At 42.4% G+C, this 11,845-nt stretch overlaps 1 protein-coding gene across 1 annotated transcript in view; it reads right to left on the bottom strand.

The window, feature by feature from the left end:
- Nucleotides 1–3,767: 3,767 nt before the first annotated feature.
- Nucleotides 3,768–11,845, bottom strand: part of SUDS3 (SDS3 homolog, SIN3A corepressor complex component) — a 29,915-nt gene continuing 21,837 nt past the window's right edge. Inside the window, exons 11-12 of the mRNA XM_084649423.1 lie at nucleotides 8,093–8,177; nucleotides 3,768–4,519 (exon numbers count right to left, since the gene is read on the bottom strand). Coding sequence (XP_084505549.1) covers nucleotides 4,421–4,519; nucleotides 8,093–8,177 — 184 coding nt within the window. The 3' untranslated portion in view covers nucleotides 3,768–4,420. The remainder of the gene's footprint in view (nucleotides 4,520–8,092; nucleotides 8,178–11,845) is intronic.

Genomic DNA, 11,845 nt, shown 5'->3' with positions numbered 1-11,845 from the left:
AAACCGGCCCCAGGACCGACCCCTGGGGCACTCCACTTGACACCGGCTGCCAACTAGACATGGAGCCATTGATCACTACCCGTTGAGCCCGACAATCTAGCCAACTTTCTACCCACCTTATAGTGCATTCATCCAGCCCATACTTCTTTAACTTGCTGACAAGAATACTGTGGGAGACCGTGTCAAAAGCTTTGCTAAAGTCAAGAAACAATACATGCACTGCTTTCCCTTCATCCACAAAACCAGTAATCTCATCATAGAAGGTGATTAGATTAGTCAGGCATGACCTTCCCTTGGTGAATCCATGCTGACTGTTCCTGATCGCTTTCCTCTCATGTAAGTGCTTCAGGATTGATTCTTTGAGGACTTGCTCCATGATTTTTCCGTGGAATGAGGTGAGGCTGAATGGCCTGTAGTTCCCAGGATCCTCCTCCTCTTTTTTAAAGATTGGCACTACATTAGCCTTTTTCCAGTCATCCGGGACTTCCCCCGTTCGCCACGAGATTTCAAAGATAATGGCCAATGGCTCTGCAATCACAGCCGCCAATTCCTTTAGCACTCTCGGATGCAACTCGTCCGGCCCCATGGACTTGTGCATGTCCAGTTTTTCTAAATAGTCCCTAACCACCTCTTTCTCCACAGAGGGCTGGCCATCTATTCCCCATGTTGTGATGCCCAGTGCAGCAGTCTGGAAGCTGACCTTGTTAGTGAAGACAGAGGCAAAAAAAGCATTCAGTACATTAGCTTTTTCCACATCCTCTGTCACTAGGTTGCCTCCCTCATTCATTAAGGGGCCCACACTTTCCTTGGCTTTCTTCTTGTTGCCAACATACCTGAAGAAACCCTTCTTGTTACTCTTGACATCTCTCGCTAGCTGCAGCTCCAGGTGCGATTTGGCCCTCCTGATTTCATTCCTACATGCCCGAGCAATATTTTTATACTCTTCCCTGGTCATATGTCCAACCTTCCACTTCTTGTAAGCTTCTTTTTTATGTTTAAGATCTGCTAGGATTTCACCGTTAAGCCAAGCTGGTAGCCTGCCATATTTACTATTCTTTCGACACATCGGGATGGTTTGTCCCTGTAACCTCAACAGGGATTCCTTGAAATACAGCCAGCTCTCCTGGACTCCTTTCCCCTTCATGTTAGTCCCCCAGGGGATCCTACCCATCCGTTCCCTGAGGGAGTCGAAGTCTGCTTTCCTGAAGTCCAGGGTCCGTATCCTGCTGCTTACCTTTCTTCCCTGTGTCAGGATCCTGAACTCAACCAACTCATGGTCACTGCCTCCCAGATTCCCATCCACTTTTGCTTCCCCCACTAATTCTTCCCGGTTTGTGAGCAGCAGGTCAAGAAAAGCTCCCCCCCAATTGGCTCCTCTAGCACTTGCACCAGGAAATTGTCCCCTACGCTTTCCAAAAACTTCCTGGATTGTCTATGCACCGCTGTATTGCTCTCCCAGCAGATATCAGGAAAATTAAAGTCACCCATGAGAACCAGGGCGTGCGATCTAGTAGCTTCTGCGAGCTGCCGAAGAAAGCCTCATCCACCTCATCCCCCTGGTCCGGTGGTCTATAGCAGACTCCCACCACTACATCACTCTTGTTGCTCACACTTCTAAACTTAATCCAGACACACTCAGGTTTTTCTACAGTTTCGTACTGGAGCTCTGAGCAGTCATACTGCTCCCTTACATACAGTGCAACTCCCCCACCTTTTCTGCCCTGCCTGTCCTTCCTGAACAATTTATAACCATCCATGACAGTACTCCAGTCATGTGAGTTATCCCACCAAGTCTCTGTTATTCCAATCACGTCATAATTCCTTGACATCACCAGGACCTCCAGTTCTCCCTGCTTGTTTCCAAGGCTTTGTGCATTCGTATATAAGCACTTGAGATAACCTGCTGATCGCCCCTCATTCTCAGTATGAGGCAGGAGCCCCCCCCCCACAGATGTTCCTGCCTGTGCTTCCTCCCGGTATCCCGCTTTCCCACTTACCTCAGGGCTTTGGTCTCCTTCCCCCGGTGAACCTAGTTTAAAGCCCTCCTCACTAGGTTAGCCAGCCTGCTCGCAAAGATGCTCTTCCCTCTCTTCGTAAGGTGGAGCCCGTCTCTGCCCAGCACTCCTCCTTCATGGAACACCATCCCATGGTCAAAGAATCCAAAGCCTTCTCTCCAACACCACCTGCGTAGCCATTCGTTGACTTCCACGATTCGACGGTCCCTACCCAGGCCTTTTCCTTCCATGGGGAGGATGGACAAGAACACCACTTGCGCCTCAAACTCCTTTATCCTTCTTCCCAGAGCCACGTAGTCCGCAGTGATCCGCTCAAGGTCATTCTTGGCAGTATCATTGGTGCCCACGTGGAGGAGCAGGAAGGGGTAGCGATCCGAGGGGCTTGATGAGTCTCGGCAGTCTCTCCGTCACATCACAAATCTTAGCCCCCGGCAAGCAGCAGACTTCTCGGTTTTCCCGGTCAGGGCGGCAGATAGATGACTCAGTCCCCCAGAGGAGAGAGTCCCCGACCACCACCACCCGCCTCCTTCTCTTGGGAGTGGTGGTCGTGGAACCCCCCCATCTCAGGACAGTGTATCTCATGCCTTCCAACCAGCGGAGTCTCCTTCTGCTTTCTCCCCCCAGACATATCATCAGAATAGTGTAACTGAAGTTGACAGAGTTAGATGCACTTACCGTGGTGCCTACACTGTGCTGTGTTGACGGGAGAGTGCCTCCTGTCGACTTCTCTTACGCTTCTTGGGGAGGTGGAGTACACACATCAATGGGAGAGTGCTCTCCCATCAAGTTAGTGAGTCTTCACCAGACCCGCTAAATCCACACTCGCTGCATCGACTGCAGCAGTGTCGATTTACTGGTAAGTGTAGACATGCCTTAAGATTCCACCATGGACCCAAGACCCAAGTGTGTATGCACAGATTCATTACTGGGACTTCACTCCCACCCAACTGTAGTAAACAAAAGGAATGGAGAAAGGTAATTTGAAATATTTCATTTACCCAGATACGAAGGAAATACAAACCTAATCATGAACAAGAAGGCATTTTAAAAGCAAGACTAAAGACCCCTCCCCCCCAATTCTCCCACCCCCAAGTGACAGACACTGACAAAAGGAGCATACTATAACTCATTGCCCAACATTTTCAGGTGGAGACCTCAGTTTCATTCATTTCGAGGGCAGAAATTTGATACTCTTTCCTATCTGTTGTATAGTTCATGTTGATGCATCAACACATTTCATGGTGGTCTCTGGCCATCAGTGCCCACTTGTGAATCAAGTATTTTTAGAAAATAGCTACCAGGAACCCAAGTGGTTTAAACACACTTGAATGGATGCCACTGTCAGTTAAATATTGTAGAATTACAGCACTTCCAAAGAGGACACTGTAGAGACTCATCTTGGTTTCTATCAACTACAACACCCTTGAAAGAGAAACTTTTGTATTACATTTGGGGAATTTAGGCTTCATGTACACTGTCAAGGCCTAGCAATGCAGCTTTTCATTTTGTATCAGGCCCTTTCGAGAGCAAAGATCTAATATCTAAGTTACCATCAACTGTTCCAGTATGACCCATTAATTAGTCGAGTCATCAATTTCAAGGAACTTATATGTACAGTACTGAAAGGTAAAATTATCAGTGATTATACTGTGCTGTTCATATAATCTCACTGCCTCATGCATAGTCCAGTTAATCCTTTGGGTTATACTCATCTACGTATGGAAATGTAGCGTAGCAGTATAGACACACACAGTTTGTTCATCTGAAGGGTTTTTAATGTGACGAGAAAGGAAGCTTTGGATTCACCAAGTTAGACTGTGTTTAACCAGGTCAAAATCAACCGGAATATCAGCATGTTACAGGTTTCCAGAACACTTTTCACACTTTCCTAAAAAAATCCTCATTGCACGGGCAAATCTTTCAACAGCTCATCCAAAAGAATCGATGTCATGTTGTTATAGAGAAAGCTAGTTGGATTAGTCTCCTCCTGCTCAGCACCCTAAGCTTTGCAGAAGAAACAGAACTAGCTTTCAACAAGGAAAATAACTGGTTTTTCCCCCCGATTCAAAACTTAAGTTATGTTGTTTTCAATGTACACACACGCTTCACGGTACAAAGATATAAAGATGAGAAAAATATGATGCAGAGTCTTCTTAAATATAGTCTCCTGAAATATGAAAAAAGCTTGGAGAAGCTTTATGGAAAACTCCAGAAGAAGTCCAGGGCTCCAGGGCAGTGCTTGAGTGTCACTAGAGACTTAAGGACTATTGGGATGATGTGGCCAGCCACAAACGGTCTCTCAGGCGGCCATAACAGCATCTCTGTTGCTATGGCTGGGTGGATAGACTGCTATTCCCTGTAAGAGGGTTCTTTTTTAAAAAAGATCAAGGAAGAGAGTCAGACAGTCATGCAGCTGATCGCCGGCGGATCACAAAAACCCCTCGCTGTAGCTGTCCCAGATAGATCCTCATTTTTGTGCTGTCACTGGTCTTCCTCACCCAAATCTGCATGAGAGAGAGAGAGAGAGAAGACGGAGACCCGCCAAGATTAGAAATACTGGAGAAAATCTTTCAGGGATCCTTAACGTCTGCCATAAAAGTTGCTTTCTGCAGCTCTCCCTGCTTTCTTAGGAAGAATAGAAAACATGGCTTTTTAAAAGCCACCTCGGTATAATGTATCCAATCACCGGCTTTATCCCTCTCTCTGCTTTCAACTCTCTATCAGAAAAAGTAATTGCTCCTCCTAAGCATCAGGCAGGTGAAATTCTCTACTGCGACAGCTCATAACAGAAAGCTTGCATTTGGTTTTACCTAATCAAGAATAAGTCTCTCTAGAGCCACAGATCATAAAATTACTTGTCCTGGGATTTGCTCAGACAAGTTACTATTAGTCAAATGAAAAGCTTGCCCTGATATTGTTCAGTGAAGCATTTCTCACACTATTCAATTATAAGTTGTATCTGGAGATATAAGGGCTTGCTTTTTAAACACCTACACTGAAAAATTCTTATTACTACAGATATATATTATCTATTTAAAAAGACTACAAATTGCATCTACAGAAATAGCCATTTGGAAAATAAAGTCTTTAAAATCAAAGTCATTATCAAGAATTCTGGAACCCAGATCAGATGCCTTTAAAAACTGAATCTGAGTAAATGTCCGCCTGGTTTTATCATTTTAACTTTTTTTTTTAAAATGTGTTTTCAGTAAGAATGAAACTTGTTAAAAAATCTTAATATTGCTGCAATTATGACTAGAGTACAATATTTTCCATTACAAAGGTTTGTAAATTTAGTCTTGACCAATTCACATTTTAGTGTTGACTTTCAGGTATAGGTATCTTCTTAGCCATTGACTTCCACCAGCCACAAGGTAGTTGTTGTATACTAGATTACATTATTCCTTTCACTGGAGGAGTGTCTCCAACATCTCCACTAACATTTAAGTGTTTTAACTTTATAACTGGTGAATTTACTTCCAAAAATTCAGCTTTCCATAGAAATGTTATCACACTTGTCAGTTTTACTCTGGAATTGAAACTGCTATCGGTAAGTTCACCTTTTCTAAGCCCTTAAAGAATTCTATCTGCTCCGGATTAAGAGTATATCTAGATCCAAGTACACACATTTTTCCCATTAGGGTTCCTTTCAGAAGTACCTTCCTTGCCTTTCCATTGTTTGCAGTTGAAATGCCACACTGGAGGGAAAAAAAAAAAATCAATCCATTTCCCTCTTTCTTCTAATCCAGTGCTGAAGCCAGCTGCCTCTGAAAGAACGCTCTTGTTCCACTTTAAGAAAATGCAAGTCTGCATTATCCTTTTGCAAGAGATTTTCTTTAATTTCAGCTCAAGCCTTTTATCATTTACAACATTAAGATCCTTAATGTTAACTGTAATAACCTTAATCAAATTAGCCATTTCTGTATGTGTTATAATACATCTGTTGGCATTTTGTTACAAGTTCATTTAAATAATCAACCATAGAGCCAAACGACTGCTCCATGACTATGGCTCACTGTTATAAGAGAGAGCATTTCCCATATAGTAAATTTACTTTATTGATGAAATATTTTCCCTTTAATACCCACACTAGAGGTACTTTTTTGGTTCACGGAGGCTACTGAATTTAAGAAATCCCAGCTCCATTATCCATTTTGTTGAAAAGTTAGTTTTCATGTTGCTTGCCAATTGTTTTTCTTTGCACAATTCTCCTATTGGCATTGCTTAAATACCAAGTTTGTTTTAGGTTTTGATTCATATCAATCCTAGATGCACATGCCTCTTAACCCCCACTAACCTCATCCCAACTCCTCATCAGCAAATCAAGTAGCATTAGCCAAATGACTTGCCTTTTTCTAGTACCTAAGTGACTTGTGAACACTGTTGACTTTATCCCCAACATACACTGCCCTCCTTTCAGCCCATTAGATTGTGGAAGGCATTAATTATCATCAACAATCTATTCACACCTGCTAAAGACAACCATTTTTCTGAGCCAGAGGAAGGAATTTACTATGCTCCATGGAACCTGAAGCCAAACTTATTCAAGCACATAAAAAACTTTGTATCTATAGCAGCCAAAGAGTAGGACACATGAACAGGCATGTATGTGTAGTTACTAACAGCCAGTAATTTTAAACCCAATTACATTGATAAAACCAGGAGAACATTTAAGAAGTTGCTCAACTTTGGCCCTTAATTGTATCTTAAGCCAGTAGTCATTTCAAATTGGCAACTACCCACCAGCTGGCAGTCACCATGCTGCTGTACAGACAGCTGCTGTATGAGGAACCAGTGTCTGGTTTACCATCAGCGTTCATCCTGTTGCTGCAAAAACTGACTAACTTTTGAGAAGTTACTAGCCTGCTTTCTTATTGGTAGGGTAACAGGTTAGTCTCAATCACCACCCACATTTTGCTGATACCATGAGATGTCTGTACAAGGCAAGCTCCAAAATGCCAATTTCAGTCACTGTCAGATGCAGCCCCAAGTTTGAGATAAATGCTTCCCAGCAAGTGAACTTCCAGCAGATTGTGCCTGCTGTTTTCTTTTAAAAGACGACTTAGGATCTTGGTTTAATTTAATGGGCAGCCTAGAGATCCTGTAACATATATAACGAGGTTAGCAGTAAGGTTGGAATACCCTACCTACACCTAAACTTAGCGACGAGCCTTTAATTCATCCTCTTCTGGGTCCCTAGTGTTTTATGTCAAATGAGAGTAAATATTTGTTCCTGGAAAATTTAGAGACTAGAAGTAATGGAAATTATTTTCAATCCACAGCTAGGGAAATACAATGCAAATATCCCTGCTGATGCCCTGTCAACTGAGTAGCTTGGGCAGGTCAAGACCACCATATCTACATGTGAAAGGTATTTAAGTCTCCCACCAGGTCAATCATTTGCCTCTCCTCAGCAGAAACAACCAATTATGTGCAACGGTTCTGTAATGTGGATTCTTGGCCATCAAGACTGATCCAAGACCATTAATATTCATTCCACCTAGGAGCTTAAGACAGAGTTGGCTCTGGAGCCAAAGGTGAACTGAACTTCTTTTCCCACTAGGAGGCTCACCTCAAACCCTCAGTCAATAAACTTTTCATTCTGCAGTTATTTCTTGAGGGAATGGTCACTGAAGGTAGCCAGGAGGAAATCAGAGGACTAGAGTATATCATAATCCAATTTTAACAGGTTGACTGTGCACCAAAAATCATCTGTGAGCAACACAGAAGAGGGATATGTGAAAATCAATTCGTTTAAAGATGTGTGCGTCAATAAGAGATCAATCCACACTATTAAAGTTACAAGTATTAAAACCCACTAACACTGCAGAGCAAGCATCACTGGCAGCACAATTATGAAGATTTTGAATCAAACAGTAATTCAGCTGCACCTCAGATTTAGCTTCTGAAATACCACATGACCACATCTTTCCTCAAAGGAAGAGGCTGCTACTCTGCCAAGTTATTTGTATTGTGATTATGAGTTAAGCCCAACTGACAGACACAAGTTTGCTTGCTTGCCTGCACTGACCCTTGTCATTCTCTCATTCTGACCAAAACTTAAAGAAACCCATTACCTCATTGGCTCCTACAGAGCTGATCACACAGCTGATCTTAGTATTCTCTTTTGACTCCAGGTAAATAGCCTGGCTCTTGTGGTACCTGCAAAAAGCAAAGCATTAATCTGTTAGCTGCCCAGGAGATCCCATCTACTCTTCTGAAGATTTAGAAAGTCATGAGTAGCTTGATTTATGAACCACACAGATTCTATATGCATGAGGAAAGTAACAAAGGATTCTCGCTTTTCTCAGCATATTCACATCATTACATAGCTAAGAATTTAAACCCATTTCTCTCCCCACCACCTGCACTCAAACATTACAAACACAATAAGCTGAAAACTGCAGATTCCCCCAACCCCACTCTAATTATAGGGAGTTGTCAGTAATTGTATATTTAAGGTTTTAATAGGATTTCTTACTTACATAAAAATGTGTAACACCAAAAGTTGACAAATATTTACTCTTAGGGCAGAGTGCTTTTTTTCCCTGCAACTGATTTGCTTCCATCTTTCAATAGCTAGAGAGTATTAAAACAAACTCATCTAAAATGATCTGAAGTATACAGACTAATCAATGGCTGGACTGTAGGGAATTCTAGGAAATGTATCAGATATGCCATTTAAAAAAAACTAACGTTATTAACACTGCGTCACAACTGCTTGCATTTACACCCAATGAAACCAAAAAGACCGTGCTTTTTCACTAACGCAACTTGTACCTTACGCAGGTAGGGAAGTGCTGAAGCATCAGTGTTTCACTGCCAGTCTTGTAATCAAGACCCAGCTCATTTCTCTGGCCTTCTGTCAGGATCTCAGCCCCCGTTAGTCCTCTGTGCTACAAGTGTAGTACCCAGCCCAGAACTCAAATCCCTTCACCCCGCCGCACCCACACCCGAGGTTGATCAGAGGGAGACTCGGTGCAACTCCATTCTGGCAAACATTAGGAATTGCTGTGACACTGCAAATCTCTCCCTCTTCTTGCCCCCTGCTACCTTGACTAAGCAACAAGGGTGACTTGCAACATCATTGGAGCTCCTGAGACTTGCCAGTGAATCTATGTGCTAAACCACCTCATTGGTCCTACAGATGGATTAATTGCTGACTGGTTTCAGAGTAGCAGCCATGTTAGTCTGTATACACAAAAAGAAAAGGAGGACTTGTGGCACCTTAGAGACTAACCAATTTATTTGAGCATAAGCTTTCGTGAGCTACAGCTCACGATGCATCCGATGAAGTGAGCTGTAGCTCACGAAAGCTTATGCTCAAATAAATTGGTTAGTCTCTAAGGTGCCACAAGTACTCCTTTTCTCTTTCCACTTCAGGTGAGCTATTACTAGCAGGAGGGGGGGGGGCCTTTTGTAGTGATAATCAAGGTGGGCCATTTCCAGCAGTTGACAAGAACGTCTGAGGAACAGTGGGGGATGGAGGGGGGGAAATAAACATGGGGAAATAGTTTACTTTGTGTAATGACCCATCCACTCCCAGTCTCTATTCAAGCCTAAGTTAATTGTATCCAGTTTGCAAATTAATTCCAATTCAGCAGTCTCTCGTTGGAGTCTGCTTCTGAAGTATTTTTGTTGAAGAATTGCCACTTTTAGGTCTGTAATTGAGTGACCACTGGTAGCACGTCAAGCCCGCAGATTCATTGCCTGTATGTTCAGGATTGCACACGGTCCCATGCTCCCACTTCACTGCATGCTTAGTCCCCTGCCCTCATCACTTAACGTTTTTTGAGAAAAACATTACACATGAAATAAAAAGCAGGAGGCATAAAACGGGTGTAGCAAACTGGCAAATAGAGATTAGACCTAGGGGCAAGCAGAAGGCTGCAGTGGCTTAGGATGTACAGCCATATGAAAGGGGTCAAACAGGGCCAGGAGAACCAGGGACGCAAAAGATGCCTAGGTCCAGAGGTTTAGAAGGGGGTCTGCAGTTGATAGGGATGGATATGGAAGCGGGGGTGGGAGGAAGAGGGTAGAAGACACCAAAACAGGGAGTTTTGTCCGTGCTGCAAGGAGTACAATTTCAAGTTAAACATGGGTAAAAGCCTCTCCCTTCCCCATTTCATAATACCCCTTATTTCAAGATCTTCCCTTAACTTTCATCTTCCCCCCCAAAAAACATGCAGAGGGATTCAGGAAGATAGCCCCCATACATTAGGGGTCATAAGGTCAGTCAGAGCTACTATCCTGGAAACCTGATACTCTAATCACATTTAAACTTGATGCTAGAAAAGATACAGGGAAATTGCTACACAAAAAGCTTTAACTTGGAGTTAAGGAAATGCATTTGAGCAACCTATCAATGCAGTTAACAACAAGTCAGGCAACACATCAATATTAATCCAAGCCAACCATAATTCACATGGCTTCTCCTCCACCTGTCATGATACAGACACATCTCAGTACATGTAATTCCCCAAGAATCAAAACCGACCTCAGATTCCTGTGGATAGTAAAGAAACTAGGGACATTCAATTATGTTTTGATAGAACAGCTTAATCTTGCTAAGGTTGGAATTAAAGTTGTGAAGTGTGATTTTGCAGAACTAGATATGTGCATAATGGGTGATCATGTGTTAGAAATGACACTGTAGAGGTGATGAGTGTTTGGGTGTTATGTCTGGATGGTAAAACATGTGATTGAGGTTGGTATGGATTTAGTTTGATTTTTTAGTTAGTGCATTGATTTAAAAAAATCACTTGGACAACCTAACAAAGATAGCAGTTTGTAAGTTCCCTCTTCCCACACAGTTTGCCAGTCACTACCATAAAACACAAATACTCACTTGCCCTATAGGCACTGAGCGGACAAGAAAAAAAAGCAGACTCTTGTTAAAAAGGGGACTGTTTTAGAAAGTCAGGAAGAAAATTACATTTATTGAAGTCTCATATTCGATTTCTCATTTCCTAAGTTCTCATGCCACTGAAGTTGTCAATTACAGACAAAGTCTGTATTATAAGTAGGAAGCCATAGGATCCCACATGACATGTGCTGTATCCAGCTTGTACAAGTTGCTTTGTTTAAATAACACGAGATAAAATATGGTCTTATCTTATTTTGTCTAAGGCATATGCCAAAGGATAATGCAGTGCTTTCGAGTGTTTGGTTTCATAGCCTGAATGTTAGCTTTCTGCATGTCACACACTTAAGGATTCTCCTTGTTAATGCTGTAGTTAAAGTATGCTAGGTCTCTTTATTATCCCATAAGCAGGAATCACCTGCAAATAATCTGTTTCAGTATAATTAAGTGAACAATTTTAGCCAGGAGTACAGAGATACTCTACAGTTACTGAAGCATTGTTATATTTCCACCTCTGCCCCTATTATGACATGCCTGACATTTAGATCCAGTGTCTGAGCTGCAGAATCATTGCAGTTATTTCCCCAGCAACTGTTCAGTATGCAACTTTCTGTACTCTGACTGGCTGATAGCCATTAGAGTACGATAATTTGCATAATCTGTTATTTCCACAATAGCCATACTATAAAATATGAAAATCTCCAACAATCTTCTATAATCTGTTCTGATTGGCTCCCATACTCAGCATTTTCAGGTTGTTTGCAGCAAAGAAGATTCTAGTCTCAGCTTTACGCCCTTCAGATGGGAAAAATAAATGCCAAAGCGTATTTAACAGCTAAAAACAGAAGACATTGGGTTAACAAAACAAAGACAGGGAAATTAATTAATTTTAAAATGTTAAACATCTCAGACCTCTATCCCCATTTTCAGGGAGGGACTTCAGCTGGTTCCTTGGTAACTTAATAGT

Source organism: Lepidochelys olivacea (genome assembly GCF_965140295.1).
Source record: "Lepidochelys olivacea isolate rLepOli2 genome assembly, chromosome: 15".
Lineage (NCBI taxonomy): Eukaryota > Metazoa > Chordata > Testudines > Cheloniidae > Lepidochelys > Lepidochelys olivacea.
The sequence above is the reverse complement of the archived record's forward strand: the minus strand, read 5'-3'. Positions and strand labels throughout refer to the sequence as shown.